The 13,171-nt window shown below is 54.0% G+C and overlaps 1 protein-coding gene and 1 long non-coding RNA gene across 3 annotated transcripts in view; one reads left to right on the top strand and one right to left on the bottom strand.

Moving 5' to 3' along the window:
- Window positions 1–11,852, top strand: part of PFDN1 (prefoldin subunit 1) — a 31,784-nt gene extending 19,932 nt beyond the window's left edge. Inside the window, exon 4 of the mRNA XM_054642871.2 lies at window positions 11,714–11,852. Within this exon, the coding sequence (XP_054498846.1) occupies window positions 11,714–11,797 (84 nt within the window). The 3' untranslated portion in view covers window positions 11,798–11,852. The remainder of the gene's footprint in view (window positions 1–11,713) is intronic.
- Window positions 2,263–11,780, bottom strand: LOC129126715 (uncharacterized). Of its 2 annotated transcripts, none has more exons than XR_013184371.1 (2): window positions 11,694–11,780; window positions 2,263–6,772 (listed from the first exon to the last, which is right to left on the bottom strand). It is a non-coding gene; the product is annotated as an uncharacterized LOC129126715 (long non-coding RNA). The 2 variants fall into 2 exon arrangements; XR_013184370.1 differs by having other exon boundaries at window positions 2,263–6,769; window positions 11,694–11,773.
- Window positions 11,853–13,171: the final 1,319 nt, after the last annotated feature.

Below are 13,171 nucleotides of genomic sequence, written 5' to 3'. Positions count from 1 at the left end.
TTCATTAGGGGTGGAGAAAGTGATTATCACTGTGTGCTTTCTCTGATAATATCTGATAGTCCCCTTCTCTCCTGCTATATTCAGCTTGTTTAGTTGTCAGGCGTTGTCAGACTAAATTGCTAAAAATAACAAATAAGGGGGAGGCTCTGCTGGGCAGCTCCGTCTGCTGTGTGCCACTGAATTTAGCTCCTTTGGGAAAAGGGCAAAAGCAACCTGCAGCTTTCCGGGGGAATTGGATTTTGGTTTTAAACTCTGACCACAACATAGCTGTGTGCTTGTTTCCCAGGCAATTCTTTCACATGCCTGTGGGAGACTGAAAGTTTACTGCTGCCGAGATAAAGGGTTGGTTGGTTTCTTCTCTGCCTGCCTGGAGTAGAAAATATAATCAAGAAAGCTGTACCTAAAGGCTTGATTTCTAATTCAGAAATCCTTCATGCGAGCCCTAAAACACCATGTCCAATTTCCCTATCCCACACAGAAAATGTCTTTGCTCTCCTTCCTGGTGGAGGAAGGAACACTGTGCTCTCAAACACTGCTGTGCTCCATGTTTAAAGCCTCAGGTGATGTTTGCAAAGCTGATGAAGTTACACAGTGACTGCACTGAAATGCCTTCAGGTGACCACTGACTGTGTTGCCTGAGCACAGTCCTGCTCGTGCTGCAGCTTCCATTTCTCTAATCTGCTTTTCCTGGGAGCTTTGAAATGGCTTTGCTGCAGCCCTGAGGCGCAGTGGCGGTGCCCCCCCTGTGATGAGTCGGCTCTGACAGTTGCCACAGCAATGTTTTCTTCCCCTGTGGGAACAAAGATTTTGATGAGGTGTGGCTGGGGAGAAGCGCTGGAGCCTGGGGCAGGTATGGCTGGGATGGACCTGCTCGGTGTGGTCCCAGCCTCCAACGTGCTCCAACTCCCCTTCATTCTTTACTGAAACCCTCAGCATGGAGGCCAATTCTGTGGGTGGCTCTAACGATGTGAAAACAGGTCTCGAGATTTGTGGTGCTCTTTGCAGGCCACAAAATGCTCATCAGAAGGTAGCAATTGTTAGGCTGTTCCCAAGTTAGACCAATTTCTTCCAGCGTTTTATGGCGCAGAAGTTCTCATCACATGGTTTGCTTGGGGTAGGCCAGTGCCCAGGAATGTGTGGTTGGCTTTTTAACTAACCAGGGGGAAATAAGGAATGCTCCTGTTTGCTTTGGAGAGGGGAAGCCTCAAGAATAACTCTCTGTGCATTAGCCTGGAGCAGATTCTACTTTGGATGAGGGTGCTGTTCCCTCATTCCATTGCTGGCATGAGCGCACGTACCGGGAGCAGGATTTTAAACACGTTGTCACTGAAGTTGCCCCTTGTTTCCCTGAGTGTGCACAGGCAAGGTCAGTCCCTCTGCTTGCTCTAGAGGGAGGCAGGACACCTAAGGTGGGGATAGGTGGAGTTTGGAAGTGAGGTTACCATGTGGGATTAGTATTTGGGCTTGTGTGGACATTTTAGGAGGAAGCTATGGGATCTCTACACATGATGGATGTTAGGGTGAAGATGAGCTGCAGAGCCCCTCAGTGGGGACCAGGCCAGGCCAAACCCAGCATCTTGCATGGCTTTGGGTGTCAGAGGCAGCTCTGGGTGTCTGGGCAGGTCCTTCTGGACACAGACATTTGGACTTGGTGACATTCCTGGGAAATGTGTTTCATCTTGACTCTCTTGGCTGGTGTCATCCCATGTCTGAGGCTGTGCCCTCACTGAGGGTTGCTCCTGTGTTTCAGGCTGCAAAGCTGCAGGCTTAGTTTGCTTTTTGAGGACATGGGTGGTCCAGCTGCCTGCCTGTCAGCTGTGGAGCATCCACAGGCACTCCCATGGGAGAGCAGAGCACAGCCTGCATGGGCAGGGCTGTTACCAGTGCTCTGCCCTCCATGAGAGCCTTGTTTTGAAGAAGGGAGTAGCCAAAGCTCCTTTTTTTCCCTATAGGTCTGGCTGTCTTACAGGGAGGAGAATCTGTGTTCTCATTCCTGATTTTTGAAATGAAAGATACTCTGAGCAATGAGAAAAGTAACTTCAAAATGACAAAACACTGAGGAGGTTGAGAGTGTAATGGACACAGAGCTAATGCTACCAACACAAAATCCTGCTTTGTGGAGAGCCCCTCTGACATTGGACTGGGGCCACACAATTTAAGGTAAATGCTGGAGGAATTGGGGCATAGCTAATGCTTCTCTAATTCTTTCTGTTCCCCAAACTGACTCTGCTGATGGTTACATGAAGAACAGGCCTTCACAGCTGTGAGGAATCATTCACTTCACTTGCTTTTTAATGTTTAAAGCCTCAAGGTCTGTCTTGTTTCTCAAAAATGAGGGTGGCAAAAGGATTGTATTCTTACAGCTGAACTTCATGGGTGTTTCTCTGTTGTGTGACTGTCACCTTTCATTGCAGACAGATGGAAATCAGCTGTGTGCAGCCAGCACCTGGCAGATTTTAAAGGCAGCAAGTGTTCCTCAGTATCTGCAGGGAAGGAGGTGGATCTGTTTAAAAGCTGGCTCTTAGTCCTGTGTTAAATTTGTTAGATAAAGATCAAATAACAGTATGTTCTGCTTTGAAAATTGTGTAAGAAGCTTGTCATGTGTTAAATAGTGCACAAGTCACTGGTTGCAAAACATGATGTTGGAATCTTATAGGCACAGGGAAAGAAATTCTCACATTTCAAAGGGGAGAGGGGATTCCCAGCTCTCTGGAGAGGTCATCTGCCACCTTGGACCTGGGCTGCCTTATAAAAACTAATGTCTCACCACATTTTTGTGAAGAATGGTTGTGGGTAATGCTGATTTGAGTGCAATGACGTGTATTTATATCATCACATGTGTGTGGGAATGCAGTGGCAAGGCTGGATCTCTCATTTGGAGTAATCATTCGCTGCAACAAGTTTTCAAACTCCCAGATTTTTGCAAGCAGTTATTTAATTAGTAATTCTTTGTTAGTCTTCCCTGTACTGCAGACTGCAAAGTAAGCACACAAACAAGCTGAGAGGGCAAAGGCTTTATGAAGGAAGAACTGGAATTTGATGACTTTGCTTTCAGTCTTCCTACCTTTATTTTTGGGTGGATAATTGTAGATTTTAAAAGCAAGAGGATCATTAACGTGGGGGTTGTTTGCTTCCTTTTAAGTCTTTTTGGCTACTTATAGACAGGCTTTCAAAATAAAGGCATCTCTGAACATTGTTATGGTTTTTTTTGGGAGGGGGATTACTCTTGATTAAAAAAAACCCCAGCAACCTAACAGAGAAAACTTTCAAGCAACTCCTGCCAGTCCACTCACATTCCTTTGTAATTCAGAAGAAAGTGAAACACACTATGCATTAATAAAAACCCACTTCTGCTGCTGTGTCTAAATGGTTTTGTCCATCCAGGAACCTACATTTACTCATCTGAGCCTGAAAACATGGTTTGTTTCCTCTGATTAGCATTAAGCTGCCTTTATGGTTACACTGAAATCATTTTAACACCAAGTTGGTTGATAAGTCTTTCATTTTAGAGCAGGGTCTGATTCATTGTCAAAGCTCTCCTTTGTGCTTATGGCTGCAGAAGTATCCAAAGCAACGAGCTGAGCTGAATGTGGGTCCCTCTCCAAATTCCTCCTTGCATGAGTAATAATTAGTCACAAACCCAGCACTGCTGTCCTTCCCTTAGTCACCAGGCCCCTGCAGTGGCTCCTGGCTGCCTTTGTGCCAAGCAGCTCTGGGGAGGGGGATTATCTGTGCCTGATAAACCTTCAGCCTGCTTCCATCTCCTCCTCCATCTCGCCTGGGGAGAACAGGAAACGATTATTTGGAAAGCATGTTCCTGCCTGTTGGAGCCCTGACCCAGCCCTGAGTCAGCTGTACAAAGCCACACCTTGCTCCCAGGTATGCAGGGCAGCCCTCACTGTCATGCTTCCTGCTGTCCCCACTGCTGGGTCACCCCTGCTCTGTCCCTCATGCCATGGTGGTGGGCATGTGGCTGCTCTGAGCTCGGGGCTGTCTGAACTGAGGGGGTGATACTGCCTAGGTGGGAGTTGACACCAACTTCTTGTTGCTGATTTGTCTTTGAAATGTATGGAAATGATTTTGCTTTTAAAGTGGCCTTGCTTGGCCAGGACTGCGAGAGCTGAAAGGTGTGGTATGGTTTTGCACAAGTCCTACTGCCAGGAGGGATCCTGATGAGCCACACCAGCTCTGCAGGACCACAGAAACTGAGGCACTGGCATGGGGAACTTACCACGTTTTGCAAGAGGCAGTTTGGTGAGGGACGCTTCCGCCGAAACACGTGGGGGTTTTCAGGATCTGAGTGAGTTTCCCCTCCCCAAGTTCTCTGTTTGACCTGACTCTGCTGTCATAACCTGGTTAGGGTGCAGTATCCAGCCTGGAGCAGTGTACTCCTGGAAACTGCTCTGAATGGGGAATTGTGCCAAGAAGGGGTGTCCCTAAAGGAATCCTTTGGGTTGATAATACATTTCTGCTGCCACCTACTGAAAGGTTCTCATCGACTTGCTTTTGTAGTAGTTCACATCAGGCTAGGGTGCAGGAGTTCACTGGAATAATCCATCATTTCCCTCTCACCAAGAGCAGCTGTCTCCATCTCTGCTGAAAGTGCTGTCCTGTGGCTCAGACAGTGGGTCCATGTGAAGTGCTGCTGCCATGAGGCTGGGGTTGGGCAGAAAGGCTGGCAGGCAGCCTGGCTTTCTGCCCCTTCTTCTCTTGAAGGCAGGAAGAATGGAACTTAATGGGGTTTTTCCAGCTTAGCTTTTTCAGAGTATGTTCCTCGAGGTGCTTCAGTAATGATGGGGGAAGCCCAGCTGGTTGTGCTGCAGTAGGATCAGTGCACCATGATGTTTGCACCAGCAGTTCTTTAGGCAGGTGCTTGTAAGAATTCTCTTGAGTTGGCAAATGTAGGTGTATGCTTGATGTTTTCTCTTCTACACTCTAACCCAGATAGTTCTGTGGGTCCCCTTTACCTTGTGGAAGGAAGAGATGGTGAAAACCAGGGTGTGAATCATCACTTCTCCTCTTTGGTATATGGCATCACGCTTCTGTCAGCAGCTGTCGTCAGAAACCAGCTGGGCTCCCTTCCTATTCCAGGCCATTCATTCTTGAGCAAACTCTGGGCAACTTCCTGAGGCAATAACTGCTTGGAAAGTCTTGAAGTGTATCTAAATATTTGGTGGTTGCTGTAGAGTAGCAATTCCCAGTGTGTACATGTGCCACAGTGTTCAGCTGGGTGAGGACCAGTGCTGGGTGGACCCATCAGGGCGTAGGGCTGCCTGCAGACCTACCCCACCCCCTTGCTGGTGTCCACTACTTCAGCTTCTCCTGGAGCAGGAGCAGCTGGGTGCTGTTCAGCAGGTTCACCTCCTTCCTGTTCAGGGGTTCAGAGTGAAATCCTGTAAACAGAGCACGGTGTCTTTAGCACATCATCTTCCATGAGCTTAGTCTGACCAAAATGTTTGCCTTCCCCAGGGTGTGCATGCCAGGGCTTGGAGTGCTCCTCTCCACAGGGAGTTTGGGCACTGCCAAGCCCTGAACAGCAGTGGTGGCCCCAAGAGTGAGGGCAGCTCAGGCTGGTGCTGCCTGGTCCCCCAGTGCACAGGCAGCACAGTTTGCCATCCTCCCAGGGAAGATCTTCTCCAGTCAACCATGTGCTCCCAACTCTAACTCAGGATCTGCTGATCACTTTCCCACAGAGCCTTCAGGCAATGCCAAAAATGGTTTGGGTTAACTTTGGGGGATACAGAAGTTCTTGGCTAGCCACAGGGTTGCTGAGGTGTCACAGGATGAGTTGTCTCAGGGCTCCTGTTTGAGGCACTGCATCATGCCTGAAGACTGCAGTGTTCCTCAACGGAAGCCTTCCGAGTGTGAGAGTGGGATGCCAGAATCTGGTGGCTGGTAGCCAAGCATGCTGAGAGCCATGGGAAGGGAGATATTCTCTGGGAAGGGACCTGCCAGCTTGTTTTGTCCTCACAAGTTGGGTGTAAAACAAGCTCACAGTAAAACACTTTAAAAAACAAAAATGGGGAAAAAAAGAACAGGCTGAAATGAATAGGGATGTTCCAATACTAGATCCTAAAATTTCCATGGAAACATTTTTGTTTGGGCCTAAGCAAATCTGTGTTTGCAGGTCAGAGGTTGAAGCTTTCTTTCATTTGCAGAGGTGACGTGAGAGGAGTGGAATTTGAAGAGCAAAAGTGGATGTTGAGTGATAAACCATGACTTGACACAGGAAACTCACCTGTGAGGGGGAGGGTATGGCAGCATGGATGGGCAAGGCTGCTGTGTCTGTTCTCTCTGGGAGCACAGGGCTGTTTGGGCTCTTGGGGTGGGTGACAATGCTGTCCCCTGTTCCACTGAGCCACCGGCTGGAGCCAAGGCCCTGCCACATGCGGGGCTGGCAGCGGCCAAGCTGCTCTCCCTGAAGGCAGAGGCGTCTGAATCACAGTGCTGGGGGGAAGGCAGTGCTTTGATCATCAAAAGCCCATCCAAGAAAAGCTGATTAATAGTTTTCTCTTGCTGTGGAATCTGTGGATGCTGGCTCTTTAATCTGCCAGGAATGCCAGGTCCGGGTGCGTCATCGTGAGGAGCTCGGGCCTCTCCAGCAGCAGCAGCAGCTGCGTGATGCAATGGGAGCAGAGGTGGAGGCTGGAGCAGGAGGTGACTCCTGCCGTGTCAAAAGGCCACGGGCCACTTCTGTTAACCACAGCTCCTTTTCTTCTTTGGGGTGTGAGCTGGAATTGTATTTGCATTCGCTCGAGTCTTTCCACAGCTGCTGCCAAAAGCAAACAGCGCGGAGCTGGTCAGGGAGCAGGCACTGCTGCCATGGGGAGTGAAGGGCAGGGGAGGGCTGAGGAACGGGGTGGTGCCAGGGCGAGTCCTCTGATGTTGTTTGGCTGCAGCCACCCGTGCCAGGGCACAGCTGGGCACGCCAGCACTCCTTGGTCAGGAGCGTGCACAGCGAGGGCTGGCTCGTGGTGCTGCTGCACTGCCCCAGGCTGGGGCCAGCCAAGCTGGTGCTTCCAGGAGTCTGCACTTCCTACACCAGCAATCACAGAGGCAGCCAGGCCTGATGGAACCCCCAAAGCCAATGCCTGCAGCCCCCCACAGGTGTCTGGGAATGTATTGGCAGTGGGCATTGCATCCCACCAGGCCCATGGCATATCAGTGCCCTGCCCTCCCTTCTCCTCCTGGGGCTGGTGGTGCCTTCCCTGCCAGGCCCTGCAGCTCTGCCTGTGGAGCTGTCAGCTGGACAGCCACCATTCCTCCTGGGCAGGGTTCATGGATGGATGGATGGATGTGCATTGCCTGTCAGATGGGGCTGCCTGAGTGGTCAGTCCCATTTTGGGTGCACCTCCAGCTGTGGGAGAAGGTGTTTTTAGTCCATGTAGCTGCACTGAACCACACACACCCTTTGCCTTGCACACCTTTTTTAGGAAGGCTGGAGGAAGCCTTGGAGGTGGAAAAGGCTCCTAGAGCTGGCAGAGGAGAATATGGGCCAGGTTGGTGACACATCTATACTCAGGGGCAGGAGAGGTGCAAACTCCAGTTTCTGAGCCCCCAGGATGTGCTGGGAGGCCCAGCTGGTGGAATTGGCTCTGCTGCCCAAGGAGAGATCTTCTTGCTCTCCATCCTGGTGCCAGACAGCTATTAGTATGGCAATTCTGTTTCCAGAAAGCAGATTTAGGTGAGAACACTTCCTTTGGGGCTAGTTTTGAGACAGATCATCAGGGCTGTGGTTTGTCTTGTTCCCAAGTGCTGCAGCCCTTCCTGCCCGGGGAAGGAACTGTTGGGAGTGGTATTAGCTTAAAGGAATTGGGAAACCAGGCTGGGAGGCATTGGCTGCACTGGCTTTTGGGGCCATCCTCTGTGGGTTTGCACCCTGTCAGTGTTCTGCAGGTGGCCCAGACCTCACTGGGCTGTAGCAGTGCCTGTGTGTTGGTCTTGTGTCCCAGTGCAGGTGGCAGAGCCCTTTCTGTGTGGGGCAGAAGGGGGATCAGAGGGCTGTCACCACAGAGGAGAGAGTGGATGAGAACTGGTGGGTGGCCTGTGGCAGGAAGAAATGAGGAGGCAAGAGCATGTCCTGGGCTGGATCAGGTCAGCTGGCTCAGTTTTGGAAGCGTGCTGTCCACCTGGAGTCCTGTAGCTGCAGATCCTGCTCCATTCCCACGCACCCTGTCCTGTGCAGCCTCCAGCTCCCCTTCCTTGCTCTGTGGGGGAGAAGATTCTCCAGTGCTGACGGGACCTGCAGCCCTGGGTCATCCCTCCCTGTGTGAGGGAGCTGTGCCTGGCTCATGGGAACACACTGGCCTTTCTCTGGCAGCAGGGAGCTGCCAGGGCCTGCCAGTGTTGGTCAGAGGCTGTTCCTCTGAAATAAGTTTCAGTAAAACCCCACAAGAGAGTTTTGTGGAATAATTTTCTAGCAAGTGGCTGTGGGAGTTGTGAAGCAGGAGGAGGAACCAGCCCCTTGCTGCAGTTGGAGCCCTTGGCTGACACACCAGCTGCTGCTTCCTGTCGTGCCCTCTGGGTTTCCTTGTCACTGCCTTGCCACACTCCTGGTGACACTTCAGGGGGAGAGCAGCACACCAGGGGCACTGCCCAGCCTCCTGTGGAGCCTGGCCCTGCTGTCAGCCGGAAGCTGGGGCTTTTCTGGGAGCTCAGTGTCATGTGGCAACTTCCCCCTGCTGCCTTCTCAAAGCCTCTCTCCTTTCTCTGCTCTTCCTTGGAGCTCTGTGGCTCAGGCAGTGGCATCTGAGGCTGATTTGGGCACCCACCTTACCTGTCCAGGGGCCCACAGGAGCTGGGGGAGGGTGGGGGCAGTTCAGGGCACTGGTGTGGTGAGTAGGAGCTGTGGGTCAGCAGCTCACAGTGGGGCAGGCCAGTGAGATGCTGTGCCCCCTTGGGCTGCTGCCATGTCCCCTTGAGCTGCTGCTGTGCCCCTTTGGGCTGCTGCTGTGCCCCTTTGGGCTGCTGCCATGTCCCCTTGGGCTGCTGCCATGTCCCCCTGGGCTCCTGACAGGTGAGCACTGGAGCTACAGCTGTAGGAGTGAAACCAGAGGCTTCAGAGAGCAGCAGCCACCTTTGGTTTCACGAGGGACCAAAACCAGCAGCGCAGTTTTGACGTTGCCCTGGGAATTCCCCCAGGCTGCACTTGCCATGGCACAGGTAGCAGAGGATGATCTCCTGGAGCAGCAAACACATTTTCCCAGGGGAATGCATCAGCTGATGCACAGCAGCCACAGGCTGGCCCAAACCAGGGCTCAGAGGACATAGGGTTAACTCGGGCTGCGGTGCAAATGCAAGCTGTGAGCTGGATGCTGGAGGTGGGGTTGGGGATGCAGGGTGGTGTTCAGGGAACAGATCCCACCAGCCTGGCAGGTCTGGCTGGGCCGGAACAGCCTCCAGCATGACTTCAGAGCTGTGCTCTGTGTCTCGGCTCTGGGTGAGTGGGCAGAGCGTGTGTCAGCCGCTCGCTCGGCGCTGCTCCCTGGGAGAGACGGAGTTTCCTGTCTAGACCCCGGTAATGGCAGTGGGGAGGGGTTTGCAGCAGCCTCCTGCCCCTGCTCTGGTGATGACTGAAGCAGAGCCCAGGCTGCAGTTCCCCTTCCTGGGGAACAAACACCTCGCTTCTGCCACGTGTCTCGGAAAGTGTGGCGCCCGTCTGTGATCCGGGCTGTGGGCTGGAGTGGGAGCCAGCCCCAGCTCCTGCCTGGCTGCAGGACAGCTCAGGGTGTTTGCAGCCCCTGGCTGTGGGTGCAGGGCTCCCCTTAATGCTCAAAGGATGCTCCTGGAGCCCAGAGATGGGACTCTGGAAACTGCTTCTGGGAGGGAGTGAAAGTATTGGGACCAGCCCAGATTCTTGTGCCTCGGAAGTTAGGTGACCAAGGAGAGTGATTGAGGTAAAGAAAAATTCCCTGAATCCTGTCCTACCTGGGACTGCAGCTGCTGCCTAAGTGCAGAAATGGCCTTAAACCCAGGCCCTTTGCCATGGGGAGGGCAGAGCATGTCAGGGGTGCAGTGTGGGTCCATGTGTGGGCTGTGTGGGTGCTCCTCTGCTGTGTCAGGGTCCCTTGTCCTCATGGAAGTGGGGCACACATGGGCACCAGCAAGGCTTCCTGATGGGATGTCTGAAGTTCTCTTGGGCTCTCCCAGTCCTGCTGGACAGTGTGTCTGTGGAGAGCTGCTCTCTGAAGCTGTCTCCTCCTGCCTGGTGGGAGCAGGAGACAGGAGGGCAGGACTATTTCATGCACTAATTTAATGGTGTTAAGAAAAAGCTTTAGTAAAAAATGTCCCCCTAGAAGTCAGCTCTGCTGCTGCCAACCTCCTCTGATCAGCAGAGCGAGGTGAAGCTTTGAGCCACAAGGGTTTTTTGGGCCTGTGTCCTCTTGCTGCCCTCAGACTCAGTTCCCTATGCGGGAAATCCCTCGACATCTGTGCGGCAGCGTGGGGACAGCGCAGCGGTGACAGAGTCCTGCTCTGTGTCACTGAGTCACTGGCAGTGGGAACCTGTGGCTGCTCCTCTCCCTGTGGTTTCCTCAAAAGCAGTTCCTGTAAGCGAAAGAGACCCCACGTGCCTGGGAGCAGGGAGAGGGACAAGGAGCCCTGGGCCATGACCCTGGCCCTGGCTGTCAGGAGCAGCATTTAGGATTTCAATACAAACCCTTCATCCTTCAGAAGCAGGGCTGGGAGAGATGTGCTCATGGCAGGGCCATTCCAGCTGAGTGTGCAGCTGTGCCACAGCAGGGGGAGAGGGGGGCAGTGCTGGCAGCAGGACTGCTCCACAGGCTAATGGATTTTCAGCATTACAAGTCCCATGGGCTCAGGGTGAGGCTCTCAGGGCAGCACAGCAGTTCTTGCCCTTCACCTCTCCTTGGTTTGGGTGGGCTTTGGGGGCACTGCTGCTGTACTGGGCTCCTGGCACTGGAGACTGGCAGAGCCTCTCTCTGGCAGGATGCTCTGGGTGGAGGCCTGGACTCCTGGAATGTAATGCCAACCCTGCCAGTGCTCAGTGGGAGCTGGCATGGCCCAGGGCAGGGCTTTACATGGGCAGCACGGGAGCCTGTGCTCACAGCAACACTGGAGGAGACTGTTGTGTCTGTTGTTTGGAAACCCAGAGAAAATAGTCAAAAGAGCCAAGTGCTGATTTTTCCAGCCACAGAGGAGCACCCAGACCAGCAGGAAAAACGCTGCACACTGAATTCCTATCAGGGGATGCACGGCTTGGGGCTGCTTCCCTGCCAAGCCCAGCCTAATTACAGATGATTAAGGAAACACGTACTTGGTGACGATGCCAGGGAATTGCTGATAGAAAGGAGGATATAGGGTTAGAAAATGGCCCAGCTGGGAAAAAGAACCTTTTGTGCCCAAGGAGAGGGTTTTGCTGTGTCTCCATAAGGAAGCTTAGCATGTCAGTCTCTCTCTAGACTCCAAGAGTTATAGGATCTGATTTGATTTCCTTCCTTGCTGAGGTTCATGGCTCTCACTTTTTGCAGCTCTGAGGTTTCAGGGGGGAACAAAATTCAGTCTGTGTAAACATTGCCCTGTGCCTGTGCCTCTGGGAGTGAGTAACTGCTGTCCCCACATGGGACAGCTGCAGTGTGGTGGGTGCCCCATCCAGCACCCACAGCTCTGCCTGGGTGGCTTTGGGCCCTGGTACCCAGATTTGTGCTGGCAGGGCTGGGGGCATCCTGACTTACCTCTGGTTTCTGCCTTGCAGCAGAAGAAGTCGTACCTGGAGCGGAGCGTGAAGGAAGCAGAGGACAATATCCGGGAGATGCTGATGGCCCGCAGGGCACAGTAGTGGCACCCCTGGCTGATCCCCACCCACCTTAATAAAACACAGCGCGTGTCTCTGGGCTGCTCTCCCTGCAGGGGTGTGATGGAGAAAGGGGCTGCTGGGAGGAGTTGGGCTGAGGGGCCTCATCCTGTGGATGTGGGCACTGGGAAGGTCCTGCTGGGGAGGGGTGGTGGGGGAAGAGGGAGGTGGGCAGGGCTGGCACAGGCATGGACATGGACACAGGCATGGACATGGACACAGGCATGGACATGGACACAGACAGGGACCAGGAGGTCATTCCCACTGCTCCAGGTCATTCTTGGTGCCCTGGGTCATTCCCTCTGTCCCACTTCAGTCCCTCATTCCGGCTCCATTCCCTCTGTCCCGCTTCAGTCCCTCATTCCCACTCCATTCCCGCTCCTTTCTCTGTGTCCCGCTCCATTCCCTTATTCGCGCTCCATTCCTTCATTCCCGCTCTGTTCCCTCATTCCTCTCCATTCCTGCTCCATTCCCTGTGTCCCACTTCATTCCCGCTCCATTTCCTCATTCCCGCTCCATCCCCTCTGTCCCGCTCCATCCCCTCTGTCCCGCTCCATTCCCGCTCCGTTCCCGCTCCGTTCCCGCTCCGTTCCCCGCTCCATTCCCTGTGTCCCGCTCCATTCCCTCATTCCCGCTCCGTTCCCGCCCCGGCAGGGCCGCGGTTGCGCGGCCGGGCAGCGCCACCGTGTGGCCGTTATGGGCAGCGCATGGGCCCGGCCCCCGCCGCTCTCCCGGCGCCTCCCGGAGGCTCCCGGGATCCCGGAGGTTCCAGGTCCCGCTGCCCGGGATCCCGGAGGTTCCAGGTCCCGCTGCCCGGGATCCCGGAGGTTCCAGGTCCCGCTGCCCGGGAGGTTCCCAGGTCCCGCTGCCCGGGATCCCGGAGGTTCCAGGTCCCGCTGCCGCCCCCCCATGCTGTCACCCCATAGGCACACGGGTGCTCTCACACTCTGGGCTGGCCCTTGGCTGCTCCACCTTCCCCCACCGCGGAGGGTGACCCAGGGACTCCACTCCTGATTGCTGACAGCTGCCAGGCTGCCACGGAGGTGATGGGGAAGGTGACAGTGCTCATTCCCAGGGCAGGGACCTCTGGAAACCAGGCTACAGACCTGAGCTTATGGCTGCAGAAGGGCAGCCCCCAGAAGAAGGCTCCTGGGGACAGGGAATTGCAAGGGACTCTCATCAACCCCAAACAGATGAGCTTGGCCCAGGCCAGAGCCCCAGACTGCACTGCTGAGCCCAGAGCTGTACAGAGCCCCAGGCTGCTCAGCCAAGAGACAGCGAGGGCAATGTCCTTTGCAGGCAGGGCGAGATCCCTGGGTGATCTCCAGGCAGAGCTGGTGCATGTCAGGACACCAGGGG

Source organism: Agelaius phoeniceus, chromosome 15, assembly GCF_051311805.1.
Source record: "Agelaius phoeniceus isolate bAgePho1 chromosome 15, bAgePho1.hap1, whole genome shotgun sequence".
NCBI lineage: Eukaryota > Metazoa > Chordata > Aves > Passeriformes > Icteridae > Agelaius > Agelaius phoeniceus.
This window is presented reverse-complemented; position numbering and strand designations above follow the sequence as displayed.